General features: G+C 49.3%; 1 protein-coding gene across 2 annotated transcripts in view; it reads left to right on the top strand.

Moving 5' to 3' along the window:
- The window catches only part of DLEC1 (deleted in lung and esophageal cancer 1), a 93,108-nt gene that overhangs the window by 49,635 nt on the left and 20,246 nt on the right, over window positions 1-23,227 (top strand). For both annotated transcript variants that reach the window (XM_010835507.1, XM_010835508.1), the window contains 13 exons: window positions 799-886; window positions 1,401-1,574; window positions 2,028-2,164; window positions 3,852-3,944; window positions 5,923-6,013; window positions 6,641-6,803; window positions 7,700-7,892; window positions 8,670-8,728; window positions 9,301-9,469; window positions 9,703-9,796; window positions 10,006-10,136; window positions 10,247-10,405; window positions 13,512-13,651. In XM_010835507.1, coding sequence (XP_010833809.1) covers window positions 799-886; window positions 1,401-1,574; window positions 2,028-2,164; window positions 3,852-3,944; window positions 5,923-6,013; window positions 6,641-6,803; window positions 7,700-7,892; window positions 8,670-8,728; window positions 9,301-9,469; window positions 9,703-9,796; window positions 10,006-10,136; window positions 10,247-10,405; window positions 13,512-13,651 — 1,691 coding nt within the window. The remainder of the gene's footprint in view (window positions 1-798; window positions 887-1,400; window positions 1,575-2,027; window positions 2,165-3,851; window positions 3,945-5,922; window positions 6,014-6,640; window positions 6,804-7,699; window positions 7,893-8,669; window positions 8,729-9,300; window positions 9,470-9,702; window positions 9,797-10,005; window positions 10,137-10,246; window positions 10,406-13,511; window positions 13,652-23,227) is intronic.

Here is a 23,227-nt window from a genome sequence, read left to right as displayed (position 1 = left end):
AGACAGGAGTAAGCGTCTTTTAATTTCATGGCTGCAGTCACCATCTGCAGTGATTTTGGAGCCCCCGAAAATAAAGTCTGACACTGTTTCCACTGTTTCCCCATCTATTTCCCATGAAGTGATGGGACCAGATGCCATGATCTTCGTTTTCTGAATGTTGAGCTTTAAGCCAACTTTTTCACTCTCCACTTGCACTTTCATCAAGAGGCTTTTTAGTTCCTCTTCACTTTCTGCCATAAGGGTGGTGTCATCTGCATATCTGAGGTTATTGATATTTCTCCTGGCAATCTTGATTCCAGCTTGTGTTTCTTCCAGTCCAGTGTTTCTCATGATGTACTCTGCATATAAGTTAAATAAGCGGGGTGACAATATACAGCCTTGACGTACTCCTTTTCCTATTTGGAACCAGTCTGTTGTTCCATGTCCAGTTCTAACTGTTGCTTCCTGACCTGCATACAAATTTCTCAAGAGGCAGATCAGGTGATCTGGTATTCCCATCTCTTTCAGAATTTTCCACAGTTTATTGTGATCCACACAGTCAAAGGCTTTGGCATAGTCAGGCCAGAGGCCAGGTCAGATCTACTCCCACCTCCGTTTACCTTGTAGTTCTTTTTTTCTAAAAACAAACAAAAGTGGGTAGAACAATCACCTGAAATCCCATGGCCCCCTCACCAGCTCGACAGTTACCGACACGGGGCCAAGCTCATTTCATTCATCCCCTGACCCCATTCCCATATTACTATGCGAGTCCCAGGTTTCACAGCCTGTGTCCACACGTGTCGCTTTGTCTCTGCACAGATGGTGATCTCCCTGCAGAACACCACATCCACCAGCCGCCACCTTCGAGTCCTCCCTCCGTCCACGCCCTACTTCGCCCTGGGACTGGGTGAGCTCAGGGTGGCAGTGGCCTGCCCGTCCTCGAAATTGTATCTGGCCTTGCCCGAGGTTGCGTCCCCACGGGGCTCCGGGTGGCTCCTGAGCCTGCACCCTTCGTGCTCCAAGGCGGCCTCCCCCCTGCCCCCCAGCAGACGCCCCCCCGCCCCGCCCCCAGCCCTGACCAGTTCCCTCCTTGGATCGCACCCCCAAGATCAGTTCAGCCCTCTCCTTGCTCTGCCCAGCGTCACTGCACCCTGGTTCCTCACTTAGGCCGTGGCACTGGCCTCCCAGCCAGCCTTCCTGCTCCCGTGACTCTGTGTTCTCCTTAAGAACAGCTCTGATCGTGTCCCTCTGCTCCCTAGAAATCTCGAGTGTCTATCTGCTGCCCACAAAGTGACTGCTAAGCCACAGGGCCCGGCGTGGCCCGCCCTGACATCCCAGGGGGCCCCGTCACTGCCCCCCAGCCCGGGCCCTGGAATCTTGCCCTGGTCTCCAGAATCTCATTGTCACTTCTGCACCCACAGGGATGTTCCCAGGAGAAGGTGGAATGGTGGCTCCTGGAATGACCTGCCAGTACATTGTCCAGTTTTTTCCCGACTGCCTTGGGGATTTTGATGACTTTATTCTAGTGGAGACCCAGTCAGCGCACACGCTCCTGATCCCCCTGCAGGCCCGGAGGCCGCCCCCGGTGCTGACGTGTAAGTGCCTACTGCCCTCCGGGGGTCGGGGAAGGCTGGTGCCCCTCTAAAGGACCACCTGCCCACAGGGCCCCTGGGTGGCAGCACACAGCCTGACCCCTTGGGCAGGGGCTTCTGAGTCCTGAGGAGGGACCTGCCGGAAGCTCCCGCATTCCTCCAGAGTTAGGCCCTGACTGTCCTACTTCCTGGGGGGAGGCGGACTCTGAGCGACACATATCAGGAAAGAAGGCCGCGGCCCAGGTGACCCCAGCCTCTGCGGCACTGGCTCGGGGCACTCTGAGGCCCACGCACGTAGTGTCTTGGGGCACCAACCACTGCCAGGCGGAAGCAGGGGCGGGGCTTGTCCCCGTCCATCCCTCCCCTGCCCCGGCCGCCAACAGCCACCCTCAGCTTGGGCCGCGCCTCAGGAGGACCCAGGCTGTTTCTCTTGCCCATCTTCCCCTGTGGCTGCAGTGTCGCCTGTCCTGGACTGCGGCTACTGCCTCATTGGGGGCATGAAGATAACCAGATTCATCTGCAAAAACGTGGGCTTCAGCGTGGGCAAGTTCTGTATCATGCCTAAGAAGAGCTGGCCACCGCCCAGCTTCAGGGTGAGTGCTCACAGCGCTTCCTGGGAAAAAAGCAAGTCCATCGAATGCAGTAACTCCTGTGAGGGACTTGCTTGAGTGCCCCTGGGGCTGGAAACGCAGTGGATAGAATTGTAGAGCCACAGTCCCTTAAGAATCAAGAGGTAAAGAGTATAGCACTGTAGTTCCTATTATACTCCTAATACTTGTGTGACCCTGGGCAGGTCCCATCACCTCTCCTATCCTTCAAGGCCTGGACAGGTCCCATCACCTCTCCCGTCCTTCAAGGCCTGTCTTGGATGTCACTATACCCATTCATTCGTTCACTGAGTCAATCAGTCAGTCATTATTGTGGCAAATGTTTGACTATAGCAGAGGTCACAAATCGGAAGCTCTTTGGTTGAATTTTGTGGTCATGTTTATTTGGCACAGGGCCTCAAAACATGTTTGAGCTAACGTTGCTTGAAACTGAAAGTGTTAGTCGCTCAGACATGTCTGACTGTTTGCGACCCCATGGACTGTAGCTCATGAGCTCTTCTATCCATGGGATTCTCCAGGCAAGAATACTGGAGTAGGTTGACATGCCCTCCTCCAGGGGATCTTCCTGTCCCAGGGATTGAACCCGGGTCTCCCACGTTGCAGACAGATTCTTCACCATCTGAGTCAGTAGAGAAATCCAGCATTGCTTAAAAACATATATTGAATCAACATTTAAAGATACAGAGATTTCAGGAAGCTTCCTGGCTATCCAGTGGGTAGGGCTCTACACTTCCACTGCAGGGGGCTCGGGTTCAATCCCTGGTTGGTGAATCAAGATCGCGCATGCTATGCTGAAAAAAAAAAAATAGATATCATATAAAAATGTACATTTCCACTTTCTCTGAAACATTGGAAGATGTGCAGCCCTGGGCCAGGATCCACTGTGGCCCTGTCAGCTGGAGTTGAGAAGCAGGGTGTGTGCACATGCCCGCCCGCGCCCCACCGCCCCACCGTTTGCCCAGGCTCCCTCCCACCCTGCACTCCCCATGGCAGCCAAGTGCTGACAACACTGATTGTCACGCTCGTGCACACCATTGTCTTTCTCAGAGGAGAGATACCTTGCTTTCTGTGCATCTCTGGAAACAAGCGATAAATCCAGGAGACCACATGTTCCCCGAGACATTTCACTCATAGCTGTCACGTGCCAGGGACCTGGAGGCATGGGCTTGTGTCCCTGCGTGCTGGTGGCTTCCTGTGTAGGCATCGAGGCTGCAGGTCTGCTGACAAGTCGGCAGCTTCCTTCAGGAGCTCATGACCAGGGCTGGGTTGGGAATGGAGGCAGATACGGAAGCTGGCATGAGCCTCACAGGGTGCTGCAGTAGGGAAGGGACTGTGTTAGGGAGCCCGCGTCCTGGGGAGACCTTCCCACACACCTCCTGCTTTGTGTCTGAAACCCTTGTCAGTGGTATTCTTGTGCCTCCAACCAATAGGCAGCTCTTTGCAGATGCTCCGTGATGTACTCATCTTTAAACGTCAGAACCCCATCTGGTGCAGACTGAGTAAGTGCTTGCTGAATGGATGCATCTCAGTTTCTTCATGAACAGGGGACTGGATGATCCATAAGAGCCTTCAGATCACAACATGGATGTTTGGAGGAGAGACATGGGTCATCTGAGCAAGAGACTTTACAGTTTCTTTCATACTGTTGAGTCATCTTCTGCTTTTCTTTAAGGCCGTTGTCACCATCGGCTTTGTTGAGCAGCCTCCCTTTGGGATCCTGCCGTCGGTGTTTGAGCTGGTTCCAGGGCAGGCCGTATTCGTGGAGGTAGGTGATGAGACAGTAGCAGGTACTTCCACCTCTTTAGGATCGGTTGCTGCTTCCTCATTTGCTTGCTTGATTTCCTTTGCCTCTGTGGGGTTTTTTGTTTTGTTTTGTTTTGTTGGACTGTGCTGCATGGCTTATGAGATCTTAGTTCCCCGACCATGGATTGAACCCAGGCTCTTGGCAGTCAGAGTGCTGAGTCCTAACCACTGGACCGCCAGGGAATTCCCACCTTTGTGTTTTCATGACCCAGATATCCACTCCCAGGTCCAAGCCTTGGTGGTTTCTATAAATTTTGTTTACTGATTGGGATGTTGTTTGTTAGAAAACTTATTTATACTGCTGCTACTGCTAAGTCACTTCAGTCGTGTCCGACTCTGTGCGACTCCATAGACGGCAGCGCACCAGGCTCCCCCGTCCCTGGGATTCTCCAGGCAAGAACACTGGAGTGGGTTGCCATTTCCTTCTCCAATGCATGAAAGTGAAAAGTGAAAGTGAAGTCACTCAGTCGTATCTGACTCTTAGCGACCCCATGGACTGCAGCCTATAAGGCTCCTCCGTCCATGGGATTTTCCAGGCAAGAGTTCTGGAGTGGGGTGCCATTGCTTTCTCCATACTTCCAAATAAATAGATTCACATGATTAAAAATTCAAAATATGCAAATAGATGCATGGTGAAATGCTGCCTCTCCCCCCACCTCCTTGGCCACCCAGAGGCCACAGTCTTACCAGGTCTAGGTGCCTTTGTAGGCGTATATGATGACTACATAAACACGTTTCTTTCTTTCCTATGTTTCCATTCTTCTTCACACAAATTGTTGCCCACTCTATGTTCTGCACCATGTACTTCCCACACCTCATTTTTTCTAGCTGCATAGTATTCCACTGTGTGTATGAACTGTAATTTAGGTCAGCCATCTCCTGCTGATGGATAAGAAGATTATTTCTGATCTCTGGCCATCTCAGGGAATAGCTTATACATGCGTCACTCTGTCCTACCTGCAGGATACAGTCCTTGTTGTGTATTTGCTGACTTAGGGCCTCTACCCTTCTAATTATGGTACATGTTGCCAAAATCCTCACCATTTGGATTATATTATTTTATACTTCCAACAAAGTATATGAAGGTGCTGCCTGTTTTCTCATATCTTTGCCATTACAATATGTTATCAAACGTTTAAAAAATCTGTTATCATGGACATTTTAAAACATATACAGGGAATTCCCTGGGGGTCCAGTAGTTAGGAGGCTGTGCTTACCTTGCAGGGAGCATGGCTTTGATCCCTGGTCAGGAAACTTAAGATTCCGCCAGCTTTGTGGCTCAGTCAAAATAATAATCATCATAATACTAATAATCTGAAAATGAATAGATATATACGTGTGTATGTGTGTGTATATATGTACACATAGACACACATATAACAGAATTACCTTGCCGTACACTTGAAACTAACCTAACATTGTAAGTCAACTATACTTAAAAGGACAGAAGTCCAACTGGCCAAGCCCCACCTCCAAAAAAACCCATATTAAAAAAACAGAATGGTTTAAGGATCACCCAGGTGCTCATTACCCAGCTTCAACTTTTCTCAACTCTTGGCCAACCTCATTGGCTTTATATTCCTCCGTCTCTTCCCACCAAACCCTACCCCACCCCTTTAGAGTAGTTTGAAGAAAATTAAGACATCCTGTCACTGCGTTCATGATTGCTAACTTTCTGCTCTTTGCCAGTAGGAGGCGTGAAACTTTTTCTGGCTGGTTTGCATTTCCATTTTTGATCATGAATGAGGTTAAACCTGTTGTTTAAGAGCCATTTTTATTTCCGTCTCTGTGAATTTTCTCTCCATATCCTGGAGCCTGGGCTGGACCCCAGGGAGACGGCCAGGAGGGGAGGCCCGAGGCAGGGGGTGCGGCCGAGAGGAGGAGGTGATGGGGAAGAAGCCCCTTCACGGGAGGCTGCAGGACAACCCTTTCCTCCCCAGGTCCTGTTCCTCCCAACCAGCCTGGGAAAGGCAGAGCAGACCTTCGTCATCGTGTGTGACAACTGCCAGATAAAGGAGCTGGTGACCACAGGTGGGCGTGGTGCGCTCCGAGGGCGGGGTCCGGTCCACGGCTGTGGGGAGGGGAGCGGTGGTGCAGCGGAATGCTGCAGCCTCCGGGCACTGGGCTCCGGTTTGGGGCCACTTGCTCTGGTCAGACCATAGAGACCCATGCCAGGGTGGCCCTCAGGCCTGTCCCAAGGGGCCCTCTAGTGCGACAGAGATGGAAACCTGGAGGACAGTCTTTCATCACGTCACTTTGAAACTCACCTAGACCTTTGGGGACCTGCCAGTGACTCACACAGAAACAGCCAGGGCACCCCTAGGTTTTTGCAGTTAGAAGGGGCGGCCTCCTGCGTTTCCTCGGGCGCCCCATTCCTTCCCGGCGCCTGTCTGTCTACCATCCACCCTGTTCACCCAGCAGGCATTAATTGAGTGCCCATTATGTGTAGGTTAGCAGAGTCACCTCCTGTTGGTCTGTGACAGTGTGACAACATGAGTCTGTATGCTGTTGGCGCCCTGTTCCCCTGTGTGTGCTCTTCCTGGGGTCACGATCGTGGCCAGTTAGTTGCATGTGGATGGTGACCTGGGTCCTGTGACAGCCTTCGGCCAGAGTCCTGACTTCAGCCCTCATGAGACTTTGCTCCCCCAACCTTGTCAGGAGTTGGGCAGCTGGTTGCTCTGGATCTGATCTATATTTCTGGTGAGAAAAGTCAGCCGGAGCCTGGAGAGCTCACAGACTTAACAGCCCAGTACTTCATACGCTTTGAACCTGAAAACCTTCAGTCCACGGCCAGCAAACTGCTGATTATTAGAAACTCCACGTGAGTGATGCCTGTGCGGGACCCCAGCACACTCCCCACTCCCTCCTCACCTGGCCTGACATCCTGAATCTGAGCACAGGATGGGAGGATCCGGATGTGCACTGTTCATCATGGTACTTGCTAGCCACATGTGACCATTTAAATGGAAAGGAACTAAAATAAAATGAAAAACTCGCTTCTTCAGTGGTGCCAGGCACATGTGAAGCGCTCAGTGCCTGGGTAGCTAGGGGTTCTCATATTGGACAGAACAGATCTGCAAGATGTCCAGCACTGCAGGGAGTCATACTGAGCAGTGTTGCTCTCAGTCCTCTGCGTGTTAGTCACTTCAGTCATGTCCAACTCTTTGCAGCCCTAGGGACTGTAGCCCACCAGGTTGCTGCGTCCATGGGCCTCTCTAGGCAAGAATAGTGGGGTGGGTTGCCATGCCCTCCTCCAGGAAATCTTCCCAAGCCAGGGGTGGAGCCCATGTCTCTTATGTCTCCTGCATGGGCAGCCGGGCTCTTTCCCACTAGCACCACGTGGGAAGCCCCTCTGGTCCATCCTTAACCAGGAATGGTTTTCCAGAGAATTCCTGCCTGGCCCATGAGGGGAACTCTCTCACGTTCCAGGGTCAGACAGCTGAAGGTCTGTGGGTTCAGCTGTCAGTGCCATTTATTCTCTGAGCACCCTCTGAGCCTCGCCATTATGCCGGGGCAGACCGCAGGGTGCCTCCTGGCTTACTGTCCCCATGACCCAGGCCTTACACAGGCTCTGTTACCTGGCACAAGGAGCAGTTCTCGCCTGCCGTCTCCAGCCCCACCCACACCTGCCATCAGCAGCAGGGAGTGGGAGGCCTGGTCTGCAGAATTGGGCCGCGGCCTTGGCTCCACTGCCTACTGTCAGGGGCGCCCCCGCAGGCACGTGGAGCTGGCCTTCCACTGGCAGATCATGAAGCCCAACCTGCAGTCCCTGATGCCCGGAGAAACCTACAGCACAGACAGCATCAAGTATCACCCAGACAAGGAGACGGCCTTCTGCATCACCCCCAAGATGGGCGTTCTCAGCCCCCACACGGACCACGAGTTCATCCTGAGCTTCTCCCCGCAAGAGGTTCGAATGGGGCCATCTTGGTGGCTGCACACGATTGGGTCATGCAGGTTTCACCCTCTGTCCCTGTTCTTTGGTGACATCGAAGCCACAGCTGACCCTGTGGAGACCCCCGGTGTCCTGCCAAGGCCAGCGCTTAGCCAAGAGTGGGGCTAGTGGGCGGGCTTGGTGCGTGCAGGACGAAGCAGCTCGTCTTGCCTGGTCCCCATCCCACACACCCTGTCCTGAGCAAGTCTGGCCTCACTTCCACTCTAGTGTCTTCCATGTTTCTGCTCCATCAAAGGTGTTACCATTCTTGCCCAGCTCACAGCAGGTTCCAGACAGTGAGGTCCCCCAGGGCAAGGCTCACACAGCCCTTGATTCCCAAAGTGAAGCCCTGTATCTACAGGCGAGGGTGGAGCAGGAGGGGGGTTCCCAGCAGCCCTTGTTGGTAAGACAGCAGGTCTGCCTCTCAGCCTGTCATTCAGCCCCTGATACTGTCTGTCCCAGGAAGGCTTGATGCTTCAGACGCATTGAGGGCACTGCTAAGGGCCTTCCCATCCCCCAGGCCCAGCTGAGGTGGGCATGCCAGTCTTGAGACTGCAGTGGCCCCCAGTCCCTGAGTCAAGGCTCATGTCCTGGCAGCCCTGTTTCCCCCAGTGTGGGGAGAGGCTGCACGGAAGCAGTGTTGTGTCTCAGGAAGGCGTCTGTGGTGGCTGGGCCACGGGGAGGATTGCTGCTGTGACTCGAGCCTTCCCTGGCGCGGGCTTTCTTATTCAGGGTGCTGTGTTTGTCTTGCAGCCAAGGGATTTTCACAGTGTGCTCCAGATGGTGCTGGAGGAAGTCCCAGAGCCCGTGAGGTGAGCAGGACCCAGGCCCTTGGCTGAGGGGTGGGCACCAGGCCTGCCCTCCCATGGAGGATGCTGGAGGGGGAGGCACCAGAACTGAGTGCATGAGCCTCTGACCCCCAGCAGGCTTTGGCAGGTGAGAGCTCCTGACCTTGCCCTGGCACCAGGCTTGGACCGGGCTCTGCATGCAGGGAACAGCTCTCTGACTGTGCACCCGGGAACCTGGAAACAGTGCTCACGGTTGCTACCAGTGGCCCCTGGGGGGTGGTGCTAATGGAGGAAGGAGTTGGTCACACCTCTACCAACTCTTCCCTAAGCAGGCTGTTGCTGGGGGTCCCCGGTCAGCTGCTGGGGAGTTCCAGGCTGGTGCGGCTGCACTGTGGTCCTTGGAAACAGAACGAGGGAACTTGGTCCTGGCCTGCAGTTGAGCTGCCAGCGCGGCTGCAGGCATTCGCTTGTTTCAGGGCATTGCTGACACCTCCAATTTCGGGGGGCTCAGTAGCTGTGGGCAGGGCGTGCTTTCCTTTCACAGGACCAGAGATGGGGATACAATGACTCTTAGCTTATGGTGGGTTTGTGTTCAGTTTGGACTTGGAAAACTCCAAGGACCCCTCGTACTGCATGGATGACGTGATCGTCCTGGAAATCGAGGTGAAGGGCTCAGTGGAACCTTTCCAGGTTCTCCTAGAACCATATGCTCTCATCATCCCTGGGGAGAACTATATTGGCATAAACGTGAAGAAGAATTTTAAGGTAGGTGGTTGTCTCTCCCCACCCTGGACTGGTTGAGATGATGCTGAACTCGGCACAAGTTCCTGGGCTCAGAGGTCTTTGGCCTGATACGTTACCCACAAACCCTTTGGTGCTGTCGAGTGGCCAGGAATTAGCTGGGAGGGTTTGGAGGGGACCTTTTGTGAGCCCCAAACCCCTCAATCCTTTAGCAAGTACAGTCTCCCAGGGAGCCCGGGTCGGGATGTGTCTTTCAGATGTGGAACAACAGCAAGTCCACCATCAGGTACACGTGGGGGAAGATCAGCGACTGTCACATCATTGAGGTGGAGCCCTGCACGGGGACCATCGGTACTTCGGGGACCGCGGGAGGGGCTGGCAGGGGAGGGAGAGCTCATGGTCACAGGAGCCTGGGCAGGAGTTCGAGGCCCCATGATCAGCTCCAGCCACAGCCCAGCCCTGGCCAAGACATGAGGAGGGGCCCGAAATCTGGGCCAGCCATAGAGGGAGCCTGCCGCCCCTGCACATCTCGCTGCCTCATCTCACCCTTCTTCTCCCAGAACCCAGCGAGGTTGAGGATTTTGAGTTGAACTTTACCGGGGGTGTCCCTGGGCCAACGAGCCAGAACCTGCTGTGTGAGATCAAAGATTCTCCCACGCCCGTGGTTTTGCACATCGAGGCGGCCTTTAAGGTGCCTGTGATGGGGCCGGGCGGCTAGGCGGGCTGGAAAGGCGGGGGCCGGGGTAGGGCACCAAACCCACACCCGGGTGGCCCAGTGACCGGCCCCTCTGGGTGCCTCAGGGGCCGGCCCTGGTCATTGACGTCTCAGCCCTTCAGTTTGGTTTGCTGCGCCTGGGACAGAAAGCCACCAAGTTTATCCAGATCCGGAACCTCAGCCAGCTCCCGGCCACATGGGCCATGAAGGAGAGCCAGGTCTCCTTGCAAGAAAGGCAAGAGGGCGTAAGTCCTGCCCACCACCTCCTGTGGTGCTATCCTGCCCCCAGGCGCAGATTAACCCGTGTGATGTGTGAGCCGTGACACTGTGACACCGAAGCTGGCGCGTTCAGGCTGGGAGAGGAAAAGCCTGCCTGGTGACCTTTGCCTGGCAGTGTCCCCCCATTCCCCATCCTCTCTACCGCAGAGCAGAACCCCGGAGACTGGATTTTCCTGTTCCTCTCTCTGCCTTCTGACACAGAAATAGGACAAGGGTTTCTCCCTCTGTCAGAGTAGCCGGCGTCAGGAAGAAATTGGGCAGCTGAGTTGGGAGGGAAGCTTCCAGGGCCTGGGGGAAAGGGCGGGCGCACTGCTGGGAGTCCTAGCGTCCCAAGGATCGTGCTTGCAGTTTTGAGGACCTGCCACCAGGTGGTGAGCGTGTGACCCAAACCAAAAAGTTCTCCGAAAGGAAAATCACGGGCACTCAAATGGCACTTGCTTCCTTTTTCTCTAAAAATAGAAAATATTAAAAGTGGCTAAGTATTTACCGTCAACGTCTAAATTAGGGCATCGTGTCTAAATACCATGTTCAATCCTGAACAGGCCCAAGCCACAATACCAGCAGGCCCAGGAAGTCACTGACTCACCACACCCACTCTTCACACGTGGGTGCGGTCGTGGCACGTGAGAGACTCTGGCCAGGTCAAGAGGGTCTGACCCTCCCACTAGCGGCAGCTCACCCAGGTTCCCCTGCTGCCCACTTCCTTTCCCCTTGAAAGCTATCCCTCTTCCCCTGGTAGTCTCGCTTCTCCCCTGGCACTCTGAAACTGAGAAGTGAAGACAGTTTTGTATCGAGTGACCAAAACCACTGCCACGGGATCTGTTGCACAGGCTTGGAGTTAATGCTGGATACCCCCAGGGCTCACTGGTCACCCTGCCTGGCTCACGGAGCCAGACACTGAGACTGGGATGGGGGCAGGCGTTCTCAGTAACCTTCTATTCAATGAGACCTTCAACAGAAACCCAAGGTCTAGAGTCAAGTGTGAACCAGAGGCCCCCTGATCAAGCACCCTGCCTCTCCCCACATCCCACCCCCCGCTCTCGGACTTTCGGGGAGTCCCTGGGATTTCCCAGAGCACAGTTGGAAACTTACGGACCTCAGCCAGCCTCCTCATTGGATAGATGATATAGAGAGGGTTGGGGGCTTCCCCAGGGCCACGCCGCTACAAGATGGCAGAATCATATCAGATCCCATCTCCCTGATTCCCAGTCTGTGTTTTTCCTCCCACTGTGAAGAATAACTAGTGACAGATAGTGAAGTTGCTCAATTGTGTCCGACTCTTTGTAACCCCATGGACAGTAGCCCACCAGCCTCCTCCGTCCATGGGATTTTCCAGGCAAGAATACTGGAATGGGTTGCCATTTCCTTCTCCAGGGGATCTTCTCGACCCAGGGATCAAACCCAGGTCTCCCGCATTGTAGGCAGACGCTTTACCATCTGAGCCACCAGGGAAGTCCAAATATATTTTATAATTGAAGTAATTATCAATTTCATGGTGTATTGAGATTTATGTCCAAATTGAAGCTGGTAGCAATCTCTATAGTTCTCTGTACTGTATTCTTGTGAGCTGTCCAAATATTGAGAATTGGGGTTTGTTGGATGTGCCCAAGTCGGGATCCAGAAACCCAGCCCCAGACCAAAGCCTGCCCCCGCATCACATACACACGTGCCTTGGGCTCCATGTGAAATGGAGTGCATGTGGAAAACAATGAGCGAAGAACGTAAAGGAGCTCTTCCCTTCCCAGCTCAGCTTGGACCCAACGCTCAGGAGAGAGAGCTACTTTTCCTAAGGTGTAGGCCAGCCCTACTCCCCAACCCCCCAGTGCCTGGGCAGTGAAACCTCTGCAGCAAGAAAGCACAGGGCCCAAGACAGCACAGCACCGCTGCCAGGGCGGGAGGCGGGGTGGGTCAGGGCAGGGGCAGCCAGGTCACCCTGCAGGCAGGTGCCTTGCACTCATTCATGGTCTTGGTCTCAAAGAAGAAGGAGACGAGACAGGAGTTATGTTGTTCCTGGTTGTGATCTTTCAATGCCCAGTGACACCCTGCTAGTCATTGTGACCCATCCAGGGTCCTGGGGCATACACTCAAGGGCACTGTAGTCTCCAAGCCTTCTCCCTTCCCTTTTAGTGCCTGGTACGGGGCAGGAGGTGGACACGTCAGGTAAATGTGAACTAACTGCAGGGGGGATTAGGTGAGGGGGTGACCATGTGGGGAAGGGATCACATGGGTGTTACCAAAACCAAACTTGGGCCCTGATCATCCCCATGCAGGAAAGCCAATCTACTGACACTCGGTTGTGGTGAAGGAAAGTGTAGCGTTTATTGTAAGGTGCCAGACAAGGAGAACGTGTGGCTCACACTCAAAAAGCCCTGAACTCCCGAAGGGTTTCAGCCAAACGTTTTTAAAGACCAGGTGACAGGTTACAGAGTATATGGGCAGCTCGTGCACAGTTCTCTGATTGGTTGATGACAAGGTAGTGTCACAGCGATTAACATTATCAATCCTCAGGCTCCAGTACATCGAGGGACTATGCGCTCATGGTCATCAAGTAGTTAACTTCTTCCATTTGGTGGTGGTTTAAGCATCTGTAAAACAACTTAGGAAACGTGCACCAGTTACTATTTTCTAGGTGTTTCAGAGAGGAACTAAAGCAGAGGATATGAGGGAGGGGTCTGTCCCGAGAAGATGCAGTTATAAGTGCAAGGATACATCTGTGGCCACACAGAAGCTTGGGCCCTGCCGCAGTCTGGGAGCTTGTCCTTCCTTCCTTGGAGCCGCAGCTCCTGACCCGCACCTGCACAGTGGGGCGGGCAGACCGCTCAGAGCCACCACGCCGAAGGCGCCTCCCTCTGCCTTCCACCTCCATTCCTTGGAGACTCACTTTTCATCATCTTCTCCTCTTCATCCTGAGCACTTGCTCATCTGTGCTCCCCCATCCACTTGTCTTCTTCTGCATCCTGGAAGTGCTCAGGGGTCTGGGGGGCGCAGCTTGGGGGTGACCCTGGCTGGTCATGGCCAGCCCCCAATTCTGCAGTTCCAAGTGTCCCCACTGCTCACCCTTCTCCCCATCAGGTGTCTCCCTTTGACATCGAGCCATCAAGTGGCCAAGTTCAGCCACTGGGGGAGTGCAGAGTGAGCATCACCTTGGAGGCCCGGCACTGCCAGCGTCTGCAGACCGTCCTGGAGCTGGAGGTGGTAGACGGGGCCTGGAGGTAAGGGGATGCAGGGAGCCTGTACTACACACGCTGCATATTCATGGCATATTTATTTATATCATATGTAGTTACGTGTTTGTAGATGTTTTGGAATTTAAAGGTATTGATAAGATGTTTATATTATAAAATTTAGAAATTACAAAAAATGAAAATGATCCATAATCTATTACCTGGAGATCATTCACTAGTAATATTATGGGGTATATGTATCCTTCTAGTGTATGTTCTTGCCTGGAGAATCCCAGGGATGGGGAAGCCTCGTGGGCTGCTGTCTATGGGGTCGCACAGAGTTGGACACGACTGAAGCGACTTAGCAGCAGCAGTGTATGTGTGCTAAAGGAATGGACAGTAATGAAACCACTTGGGACAACGTTTTGTTACCTGGTGGAAGGGTGACCGTACTCTTGATCCAGCGTTAGTCCTTCTGGCTATAGTTGCAGAGAAACTTACACGTGTGCAGTGGGAGCCCTGTGCTCATCCTGGAAGGCTCAAAGCTGGACCGTTTATGATAGGGAAAAGCTGGAAACAGCCAGTGTTCATCAGCGGAAGAATGGATGCAAAATAACCGGCAGACTTTTTCTTTTGTTGAGATTCAGTTGACTCGTTACATTGTGTAAGCTTAAGGTGTACAATGTACTGACCTGAGGCTTCCCTGAGGGTCCAATGGTTAAGACTCCACACTTGCATTGCCTGGGGCACGAGTTCCATCCCTGGCTGGGGAACTGAGATGTCCCACAAGCTGCACAGTGCAGCCAAAAAAAAGAAAATACTGACCTGATCCATTTATATGTTTCAGCATGATTGCCGTTGAAGTATTAGCTTACACTTCCATCACTTTATGTAATTATATTTTCCTTTTTGTGGTGAGAATAATCAAGTCTCCCAGCAGATTTGATGCATATAATACAGTATTGTACATAATCACCATACTTCACTTTAGGTCCCCGGGACTTGTTCACATATTAGTTGGAAATTTGTACCCTTAAACAGCATCTCTCCTATTGGCCCAGCCCCAGCTGCTGGCAACCACCGTGCTACTCTCTATTTCTTTTGGCTTTTTTAGATTCTAGATGTAAGTGAGATCATAGAGAATTTGTCTTTCTCTGACTTACCTCACTTAGCACAATATCCTCAGGGTCCATCCATGTTGTTGCAAATGGCAGAATTTCCTTCTTTCTCATGGCTGAATAATATTCCATTGTATGCAAAAACCACCTCATCTTTATCCCTTCATCTGTTGACAGACACTTAGGTGCCTCTATACCTTGGCTATTGTGAGTAATGCTGCAGTAAACATGGGGATGCAAATACCTCTGTGATATCCTGTTTTCATTCGCTTTGGATATATACTCAAAAGTGCAATTGCTGGGTCAGATGGTAGTTTTACTTTTAATACTTTGAGGATCCTTCATACCTTTTCTGTTGTGACTGAACCAATTTACATTCCTACCAGTGGTGAACAAGGGTTCCCTTTTCCCCACTTCCTCAGCAACATTTGTTACCTTTTGTCTTACTAAAGATAGCGGTTCTAACAGGGGTGAAGTCATATCTCATTGTGATTTTGATTTGCATTTCCTTGATGTGTAGTGGTACTGAGCATCTCTTCAGGTACCTGTTGGCTACTTGGGTGCCTTCTTTCTGAAAATGTCTAGTTCCTCTGCCCATTTTAAAATTTGAGTTCTTTACCACTGTGCTACCTGGGAATGGGAAGACACAAGGGTCTAGGCTTATCGGAACAATTTCTTTGCTATGCATCTTAATGAATTCAGGAATTCTGTCCCGAATTCCACTCAGGGTGCACTGTCGGGAACAGGTCCAGTGTCTGCTGGCTTGATGGTTGCAGCATCCTTTGTTTACTGAAATGGCAGGCTGCATTCTTTGTCATCCACAGCGTGCAAATGCTTCTCTCACTTGGTAGGTTGCGCTTTCATTTCGTTCACTGTTTCTTTTGCTGTGCAGGAGCTTTTTAGTTTGATGTAGTCTCACTTGTATATTATTTTTTATAGGCTTTCCATGTGATTTATTTTGGTGGGATGCACAGCACGGCCTCTGGTGTGCAGGAGCTTTGATCCCAAACAGAGGTCACACCTGTGCCCCTTGCAGTGGAAGCACAGAGTCTTAACCACTGGACCGCTAGGGAAGCCCCTCACTTGTTCATTTCTGCTCTTGCTGTTTTTTGGTACTTTCAGTGTCAGATCCAAAAAAACATTCCTCAAGAGCTTGAGGAACTTCTCTGTGTTTTCATCTAGGTGTTTTATAGTATCAGGTCTTATGTTTAAGTCTTCGGTCCATTTCAAGTTAGTTTTTGTGAGTGGTATAAGATGAGGGTTCAATTTTATTTTTCTACATGTGGTTATCCACTTTTCGCAATACCATTTGTTGAAGAGAGTGTCCTTTCCCCATTAGGTGTTTTTTTAAATTGAAGTAATAGTTAATTTACAATGTTGTGTTAATTTCAAGTGCATAGCAAAGTGACTCGGTTATATATATACATATATGTGTGTGTATATATATTCTTTTTTATATATTTATGTTATTTTTCAGATTCTTTCCCATTATAGTTTACTATAGAATATTGAGTATAGTTCCTTGTGCTGTATAGTAGCTCCTTGCTGTTTACCTGTTTAATATATAGGACTGTGTATATGTTAATCCCAAACTCCTAATTTATTCTCCCCCCCCACTCCACCCCTACTATCATCTTTGATAACCATAAATTTGTTTCCTATCTTTGTAAGTCTATTTCTGATTTTATGTTCATTTGTATCTTTTTTTTTTTTTTAGATTTTACGTATAAGTGATATAATATGATATTTGTCTTATCATATGACTGACTTCTTTTAGTGTAATCATCTCTGGGTCCATCCATGTTGTTACAAATGGCATGATTTCATTCTTTTACGGCTGAGTAATAGCCCACTGCATGTATGTAGCACATCTTCTTTGTCCATTCATCTGTCGATGGACATTTAGCTTGCTTATTGTAAACAGGGCTGCAGTGGACGTTGGGATGGCTGCATGTAACTTTTCACGTAAGACTTTTCTCAAGATACATGTCCAGGAGTGGGATTGCTGAATCATATGGTAGCCCTATTTTTATTCTTTAAAAACCTTCGTAATATTTTCCATTGTGGCTGCAGCAATTCACGTTTCCACCAACAGTGTAGGAAGGTTCCCTTTTCTCTACACGCTCCACAGTACTTACTGTTTGTAGACTTTTTGATGATAGCCGTTCTGATGTGAGGTAATACCTCATTGTGGTTTTGATTAGCATTTATCTAATAATTAGCAACGTTGAGCAGCTTTTCACGTACCTGTTGGCCATCTCTATGTCTTTGGAGAAATGTCTGTTTAGGTGTTCTTGGCTTTCTTGTCAAATAGTAGTTGAGTGTATATGTGGTCCCCTTCATGGATCACAGCTTTGTCACGCCAAAGGGGCTTGCATAACTCAGTGAAGCTATGAGCCATGCCGTGCAGGGCCACCCAAGACAAAATGTGGTCCCCTGGAGGAGGGAATGGCAAACCACTGCAGTATTGGAGACACAAGAACCCCATGAGCAGATGAAAAGACAAAAAGATACGACACTGAAAGATGAGCCCCTGAGGTTGGAAGGTGTCCAGTATGCTACTGGGGAAGATCAGACAACAATTACTAATAACTTCAGAAAGAATGCAGCAGCTGGGCCAAAGTGGAAACGACGCTCAGTTGTGAATGTGTCTGGTAGTGAAAGTGAAGTCCAATGCTGTAGAGAACAGTGTTGCATAGGAACTTGGAATGTTAGGTCCATAAATCAAGGTAAACTAGATGTGGTCAAGCAGGAGATGGCAAGAGTGAACATCGATATCTTAGGCATCAGTGAACTAAAATGTGCAGTAATGGGCGAATTTAATTCAGATGAACATTTTATCTACTATTGTGGGCAAGAATCCCATAGGAGAAGTGAAGTAGCCCTCATAGTCAACAAGAGAGTCCTAAATGCAGTACTTGGGTGCAGTCTCAGAAAGGACAGAATGATCTTACTTCCTTTCCAAGGCAAATCATTCAGTATCACAGTAATCCAAGTCCGTGCTCCAACCACTAATGCCAAAGAAGCTGAAGTTGAACAGTTCCCTGAAGACCTCCTAGAACTAACACCAAAAAAAGGATATCCTCTTCATCATAGGGGATTGAAATGCAAAAGTAGGAAGTCAAGAGAAGATACCTGGAGTAACATTTGGCCTTGGAGTACAAAGTGAAGCAGGTTAAAGGCTAATGGAGTTTTGTCAAGAGAACATGCTGGTCATAGCAAACACCCTCTTCCAACAACACAAGAGATGACTCTACACATGGACATCATCAGATGGTCAATACCAAAATCAGATTGATTTTATTCTTTGCAGTTGAAGATGGAGACACCCTATACAGTCAGTGAAAAGAAGACCTGGAGCTTCAGATCCAGGTGGCTCAGATCATGTGGCTCAGATCATGAACTCTTTATTGCAAAATTCAGGCTTAAATTGAAGCATGTAGGGAAAACCACCAGGCCATTCAGGTATGACCTAAATCAGATTACAGTGGAGGTGACGGATAAATTCAAGGAATTAGATCTGGTAGACAGAGTGCCTGAAGAACTATGGATGAAGATGCATACAAGAGGCAGTGACCAAAACCATCCCCAAGAAAAAGAAATGCGAGAAGCCAAAGTGATTGTCTGAGGAGGCTTTACAAATTGATAAGGAAAGAAGAGAAGCAAAAGGCAAGGGAGAAAGGGAAAGATAAACGAAATTGAATGCAGAGTTCCAGAGAATAGCAAGGAGAGATGAGAAGTCCTTTTTAAATGAACAATGCAAAAAAAAAAAAAAAATAGAGGTAAACAATAGAACAGAAGGGAAAGACTAGCGATCTCGTCAAGAAAATCGGAGAGGTCAAGGGAGCATTTCACACGAGCATGGGCACCATGAAGGATAGAAATGGTAAGGATCTAACAGAAGCAGAAGAGGTTAAGAAGAGGTGGCAAGAATATATAGAAGAACTATATAACGGTAACCCTGTATGCGAGACAGCAAGAGACACAGATGTATAGAACAGTCTTCTGGACTCTGTGGTAGAGGGCGAGGGTGGGATGATTTGGGAAAATGGCATTGAAACATGTATAATATCATATGTGAAACGAATCGCCAGTCCAGGTTCGATGCACGATACAGGGTGCTCAGGGCTGGTGCACTGGGACGACCCAGAGGGATGGTATGGGGAGGGAGGTGGGAGAGGGGTTCAGTATGAGGAACACGTACACCCGTGGTGGATTCATGTCAATGTGTGGCAAAACAAATACAATATTGTAAAATAAATAAATAAATAAAAGCAACTCAAAATATATATATATATATATAAAAGGTCTTAATGACCCAAATAACCACAGTGATGTAATCACTCCCCTAGAGCTATACATCCTGGAGTATGAAGTTAAGTGGGCTTTAGGAAGCATTACTACAGACAAAGCTAACGGAGGGGATGCAATTCCAGCTGAGCTATTTAAAATCCTAAAAAATGGTGCTGTTAAAGTGCTGCACTCAATATGCCAGCAAATTTGGAAAACTCAGCAGTGACCACAAGACTGGAAAAGATCAGTTTTCTTTCCATTCCCAAAGAAGGGCAATGCCAAAGAATGTTCAGGCTACCATACAAGTGTGCTCATTTCACATGCTAGTAAGGTTATGCTCAAAATCCTTCAAGCTAGGCATCAGCAGTACATGAACTGAGAACTTCCAGATGTTCACGCTGGATTTAGAAAAGGCAGAGGAACCAGAGATCCAATTGCCAACATTCATCGGATCATAGAGAAAACAAGGGAATTCCAGAAAAACATCTATTTCTGCTTCACTGACTATATGGAAGCCTTTGACTGTGTGGGTCACAACAAACTGTGGAAGATTTTTAGAGATGGAAATACCTTACTTGGAAATGCCACCTTACTTGTCTCCTGAGAAACCTGTATGCAGGTCAAGAAGCAGCAGTTAGAACTGGACTTCGAACAACAGAGTGGTTCAAAATTGGGAAAGGAGTATGCCAAGGCTGTATATTGCCACCCTGGCTATTTAACTTCTATGCAGAGTACATCATGTGAAATGCTGGGCTGGATGAAGCACAAGCTGGAATCAAGATTTCCAAGCAGAATATCAACAACCTCAGATATGCAGATGATACTACTCTAATGGTAGAAAGTGAAGAGGAACTAAAGAGCCTCTTGATGAGGGTGAAAGAGTAGAGTGAAAAAGCTGGCTTGAAACTCAACAAAATCTAAGATCATGGTATCCAGTCTCACCACTTCATGGCAAATAGAAGAGGAAATAGTGGAAGGAGTAACAGGTTTTATTTTCTTGGTGTCCAAAATCACTGTGGATGGTGACTGCAGCCATGAAATTAAAAGACATTTTCTCCTTGGAAGGAAAACTATGACAAACCCAGACATCATGTTAAAAAGCAGAGACATCACTTTGCCGACAAACATCCATATAGTCAAAGCTATGGTTTTTCCAGTAGTCATGTACCCATATGAGAGTTGGACTATAAAGAAGGGTAAGTGCTGAAGAATTGCTGCTTTCCAATTGTGGTGCTGGAGAAGACTCTTGAGAGTCCTTTCAACTGCAGGGAGATCAAACCAGTCAATCCTAAAGGGAGTCAACCCTCAGTATTCATTGGAAGGATTGATGCTGAAGCTCCAATACTTTGGCTGCCTGATGCAATGAGCCGACTCATTGAAAAAGACCCTGATGCTGGGAAAGATTGAAGGCAAAAGGAGAAGCAGGTGACAAAGGATGAGATGGTTAGATAGCATCATTGACTCAGTGGACATGAATTTGAGCAAACTTCTGGAGATAGTGAAGTACAGGAGAGCCTGGCATGCTACAGTACATGGGGTTGCAAAGAGTTGGACACGACTTAGCAACTGAACAACAGCAACAAAAATAGGTGGCATTTTTAAGTGAACAAAATACCATAGTATTCTGGGTGGAACACACAGGAGGTTTTGAAGGCTATTAATGATACTCCCTCCCTCATGCTCTTCTTCCTTCCCTCCTTCCTTCTTTTCTGATGGAAAATTTCTTAAATATATAAAAATATTAATAGGATTGAACACTGGTGACTTCGGTCTGGAACAAGTTGGAACGGGGCTTGGGTTCCCAGCCAGAGATTGAGCCTGGGTTGCATCGGTGAAAGCCCCAGATCCTAGCCGCTAGAGTGATGAGGGCCCTGGTCCTTCATCTTTGAGAAAAGAATTTCCCCGAAGATGGAAGGTAGTGAAGCAAGTAAAGTATTTAGTAAAAGAGTACAGTACGTGTGGATAGACACAAGGGCAGACTCAGAGGGAGAGTCCCGAGTTGCTGAGTCGTGCCCTCATGACGATCTGAGTTACTTTTATGGGGCGTTTCTTCCGGGTTTCCTGGGGCCGATCATTCTGATGTGCCTGGCTCATATGTGGCGTATCTCAGGATCCTTCCATGTACCTGCACCCATCTCTTTGACCTTCAAGGAGCCTTTCTGCGCATGTGTGGTCAGGGAGGTCTCCTGACTTCAGGAATGACAAATATGTGCTCTGGGCAGGGCTCAATGGTAGCTTAGCATCATTCCCCTTTGACCTTCAAGGAGCCTTTCTGCGCATGTGTGGTCAGGGAGATCTCCTGACTTCAGGAATGAAAAGTATGTGGTCTGGGCAGAGCCCAGCCTCCTCCCTTACTTGTCCTGCTAGTCTCGTCTTGGAGTTTCAGTCCATAGGGAATAAATCTCCAGTTGCCTTACCTTCAGGGGGGCCTATCTACCTACCTCCTGTCGGATAATGAGCCCCGGTGTATCCATCATCTACCTTCAACAATTATCAAATCATTGCAAATACTGTATCATCCACATGCTTCACCAACTTCTTCCCACCCCTTCTCAAACTATTTTGAAGCATAACATTTATTTTCTTAAGTTGACTGGCGGTAATATTTTGCTTCTTAAGCTGGACGAGGGTGGAACACAGATGTTCTTTTCACTATTATTGTTTTAATCGTATATACATTTAAACTGTGTGTTTGTTTTGTTCTTGTTTCGCCGTATATTTTGTTATAAAAACACCTAACTGCTTGTTTTAGATCCTCATGAGTACTTGATGTATCCTCCGAAGAGAATGTGCCAGTTTATACATTCACCTCCAGGCAGTGAGACTACCCATCACCCCAGACCCTCACAGGCACAGATATTTTCAGACTGTACTTGAACCAGCAACAGGGGGAAAGTCCCAGCAGAGTCTCGTTCAAACGTGCTTTCCCACGACTACTGTCATGGGTCTCAGGATGAGTCTCTTCACACTCAACTGTAACCTCATGGTTCCTCCTAGTCCTTATACAAGATTAAGTCTGTTTTCTCCCAAGTGAGAGTCAATGCCTTTTATTCAGTCTCTGCTTATTTCCTTTCTTATCTGTATTCTTTCTTCTTAAAGGACATTGTATTAGTCAGAATATTTACAGTTGCAAGTGACGGAAATATATCAGTTTAGGCAGGAAAGGAGAACCATTGGCTCACATACCTGGGCATTCCTGCCCTGCCAAATCCAGGGGCTCCAGCCTCTTGTCTGGGCTTCTACTTCTTGCTCCTTCTCCACCCTCCTTCCCTCTCCCTGCATCCATCCTTCCACACAGCTTCTCTCTCTTGGTTGGCCTTTCTCTCCCCTATTGGCAGGGACCCTTGGCCACAATGCCCCAGAGAAGGGGGCTACTTAGAGCTCCAGGCTCATGCACTCCCATCTTAATAACCTCCATGAAGAATGAAAACGCTTTCTCCAGAGATATAATCTGATTGGATCTCTTTGGTCCCTGCCCACTCCATACACCACAGTGGGGAGAACCTGGCTCCAAAAGAAGCACTGGGAAAGCTTTCCGGACAGTAAAAACAGGAGCTACCATAGTCCAGCACAAATCTGCTGGATCTATAGTGCATGGATTTAAGCATTTTCCTTGTATACTCTTATCTCTTGGGGTTTTTCTCCTCCCAGGGATAGGTCCTTGGCCCTGCAGATCACTAACTCGATCTCTGATGGATGCCCCTGTTCCAAGTTCTTTTGTTTGGGAAGTGTTCCTTTTCTGTAGCTATCTGTTCAGTTCAGTTCAATTGCTTAGTCATATCCAACTCTTTGTGACTCCATAGACTACAGCACACAGGCTTCCCTGTCCATCACCAACTCTAGGGGCTTACTCAAACTCATGTCCACTAAGTCGGTGGTGCCATCCAACCATCTCATCCTCTGTTGTCCCCTTCTCCTCCCGCCTTCAATTCATTACCAGCATCAGGGTCTTTTCAAATGAGTCAGTTCTTCGCATCAGGTGGCCAAAGTATTGGAGCTTCAGCCTCAACATCAGTCCTTCCAATGAACACCCAGCACTGATCTCCTTTAGGATTGACTGGCTGGATCTCTTTGCAGTCCAAGGGACTTTCAAGAGTCTTCTCCAACACCACAGTTCAAAAGCATCAATTCTTCGGCACTCAGCTTTCTTTATAGTCCAACTCTCACATCCATACATGACCACTGGAAAAACCAAAGCTTTGACTAGACGGAC

The sequence above is a fragment of the Bison bison genome, unplaced genomic scaffold (assembly GCF_000754665.1).
Source record: "Bison bison bison isolate TAMUID 2011002044 unplaced genomic scaffold, Bison_UMD1.0 scf7180017864043, whole genome shotgun sequence".
Classification (NCBI taxonomy): Eukaryota; Metazoa; Chordata; class Mammalia; order Artiodactyla; family Bovidae; genus Bison; species Bison bison.
The sequence above is the reverse complement of the archived record's forward strand: the minus strand, read 5'-3'. Positions and strand labels throughout refer to the sequence as shown.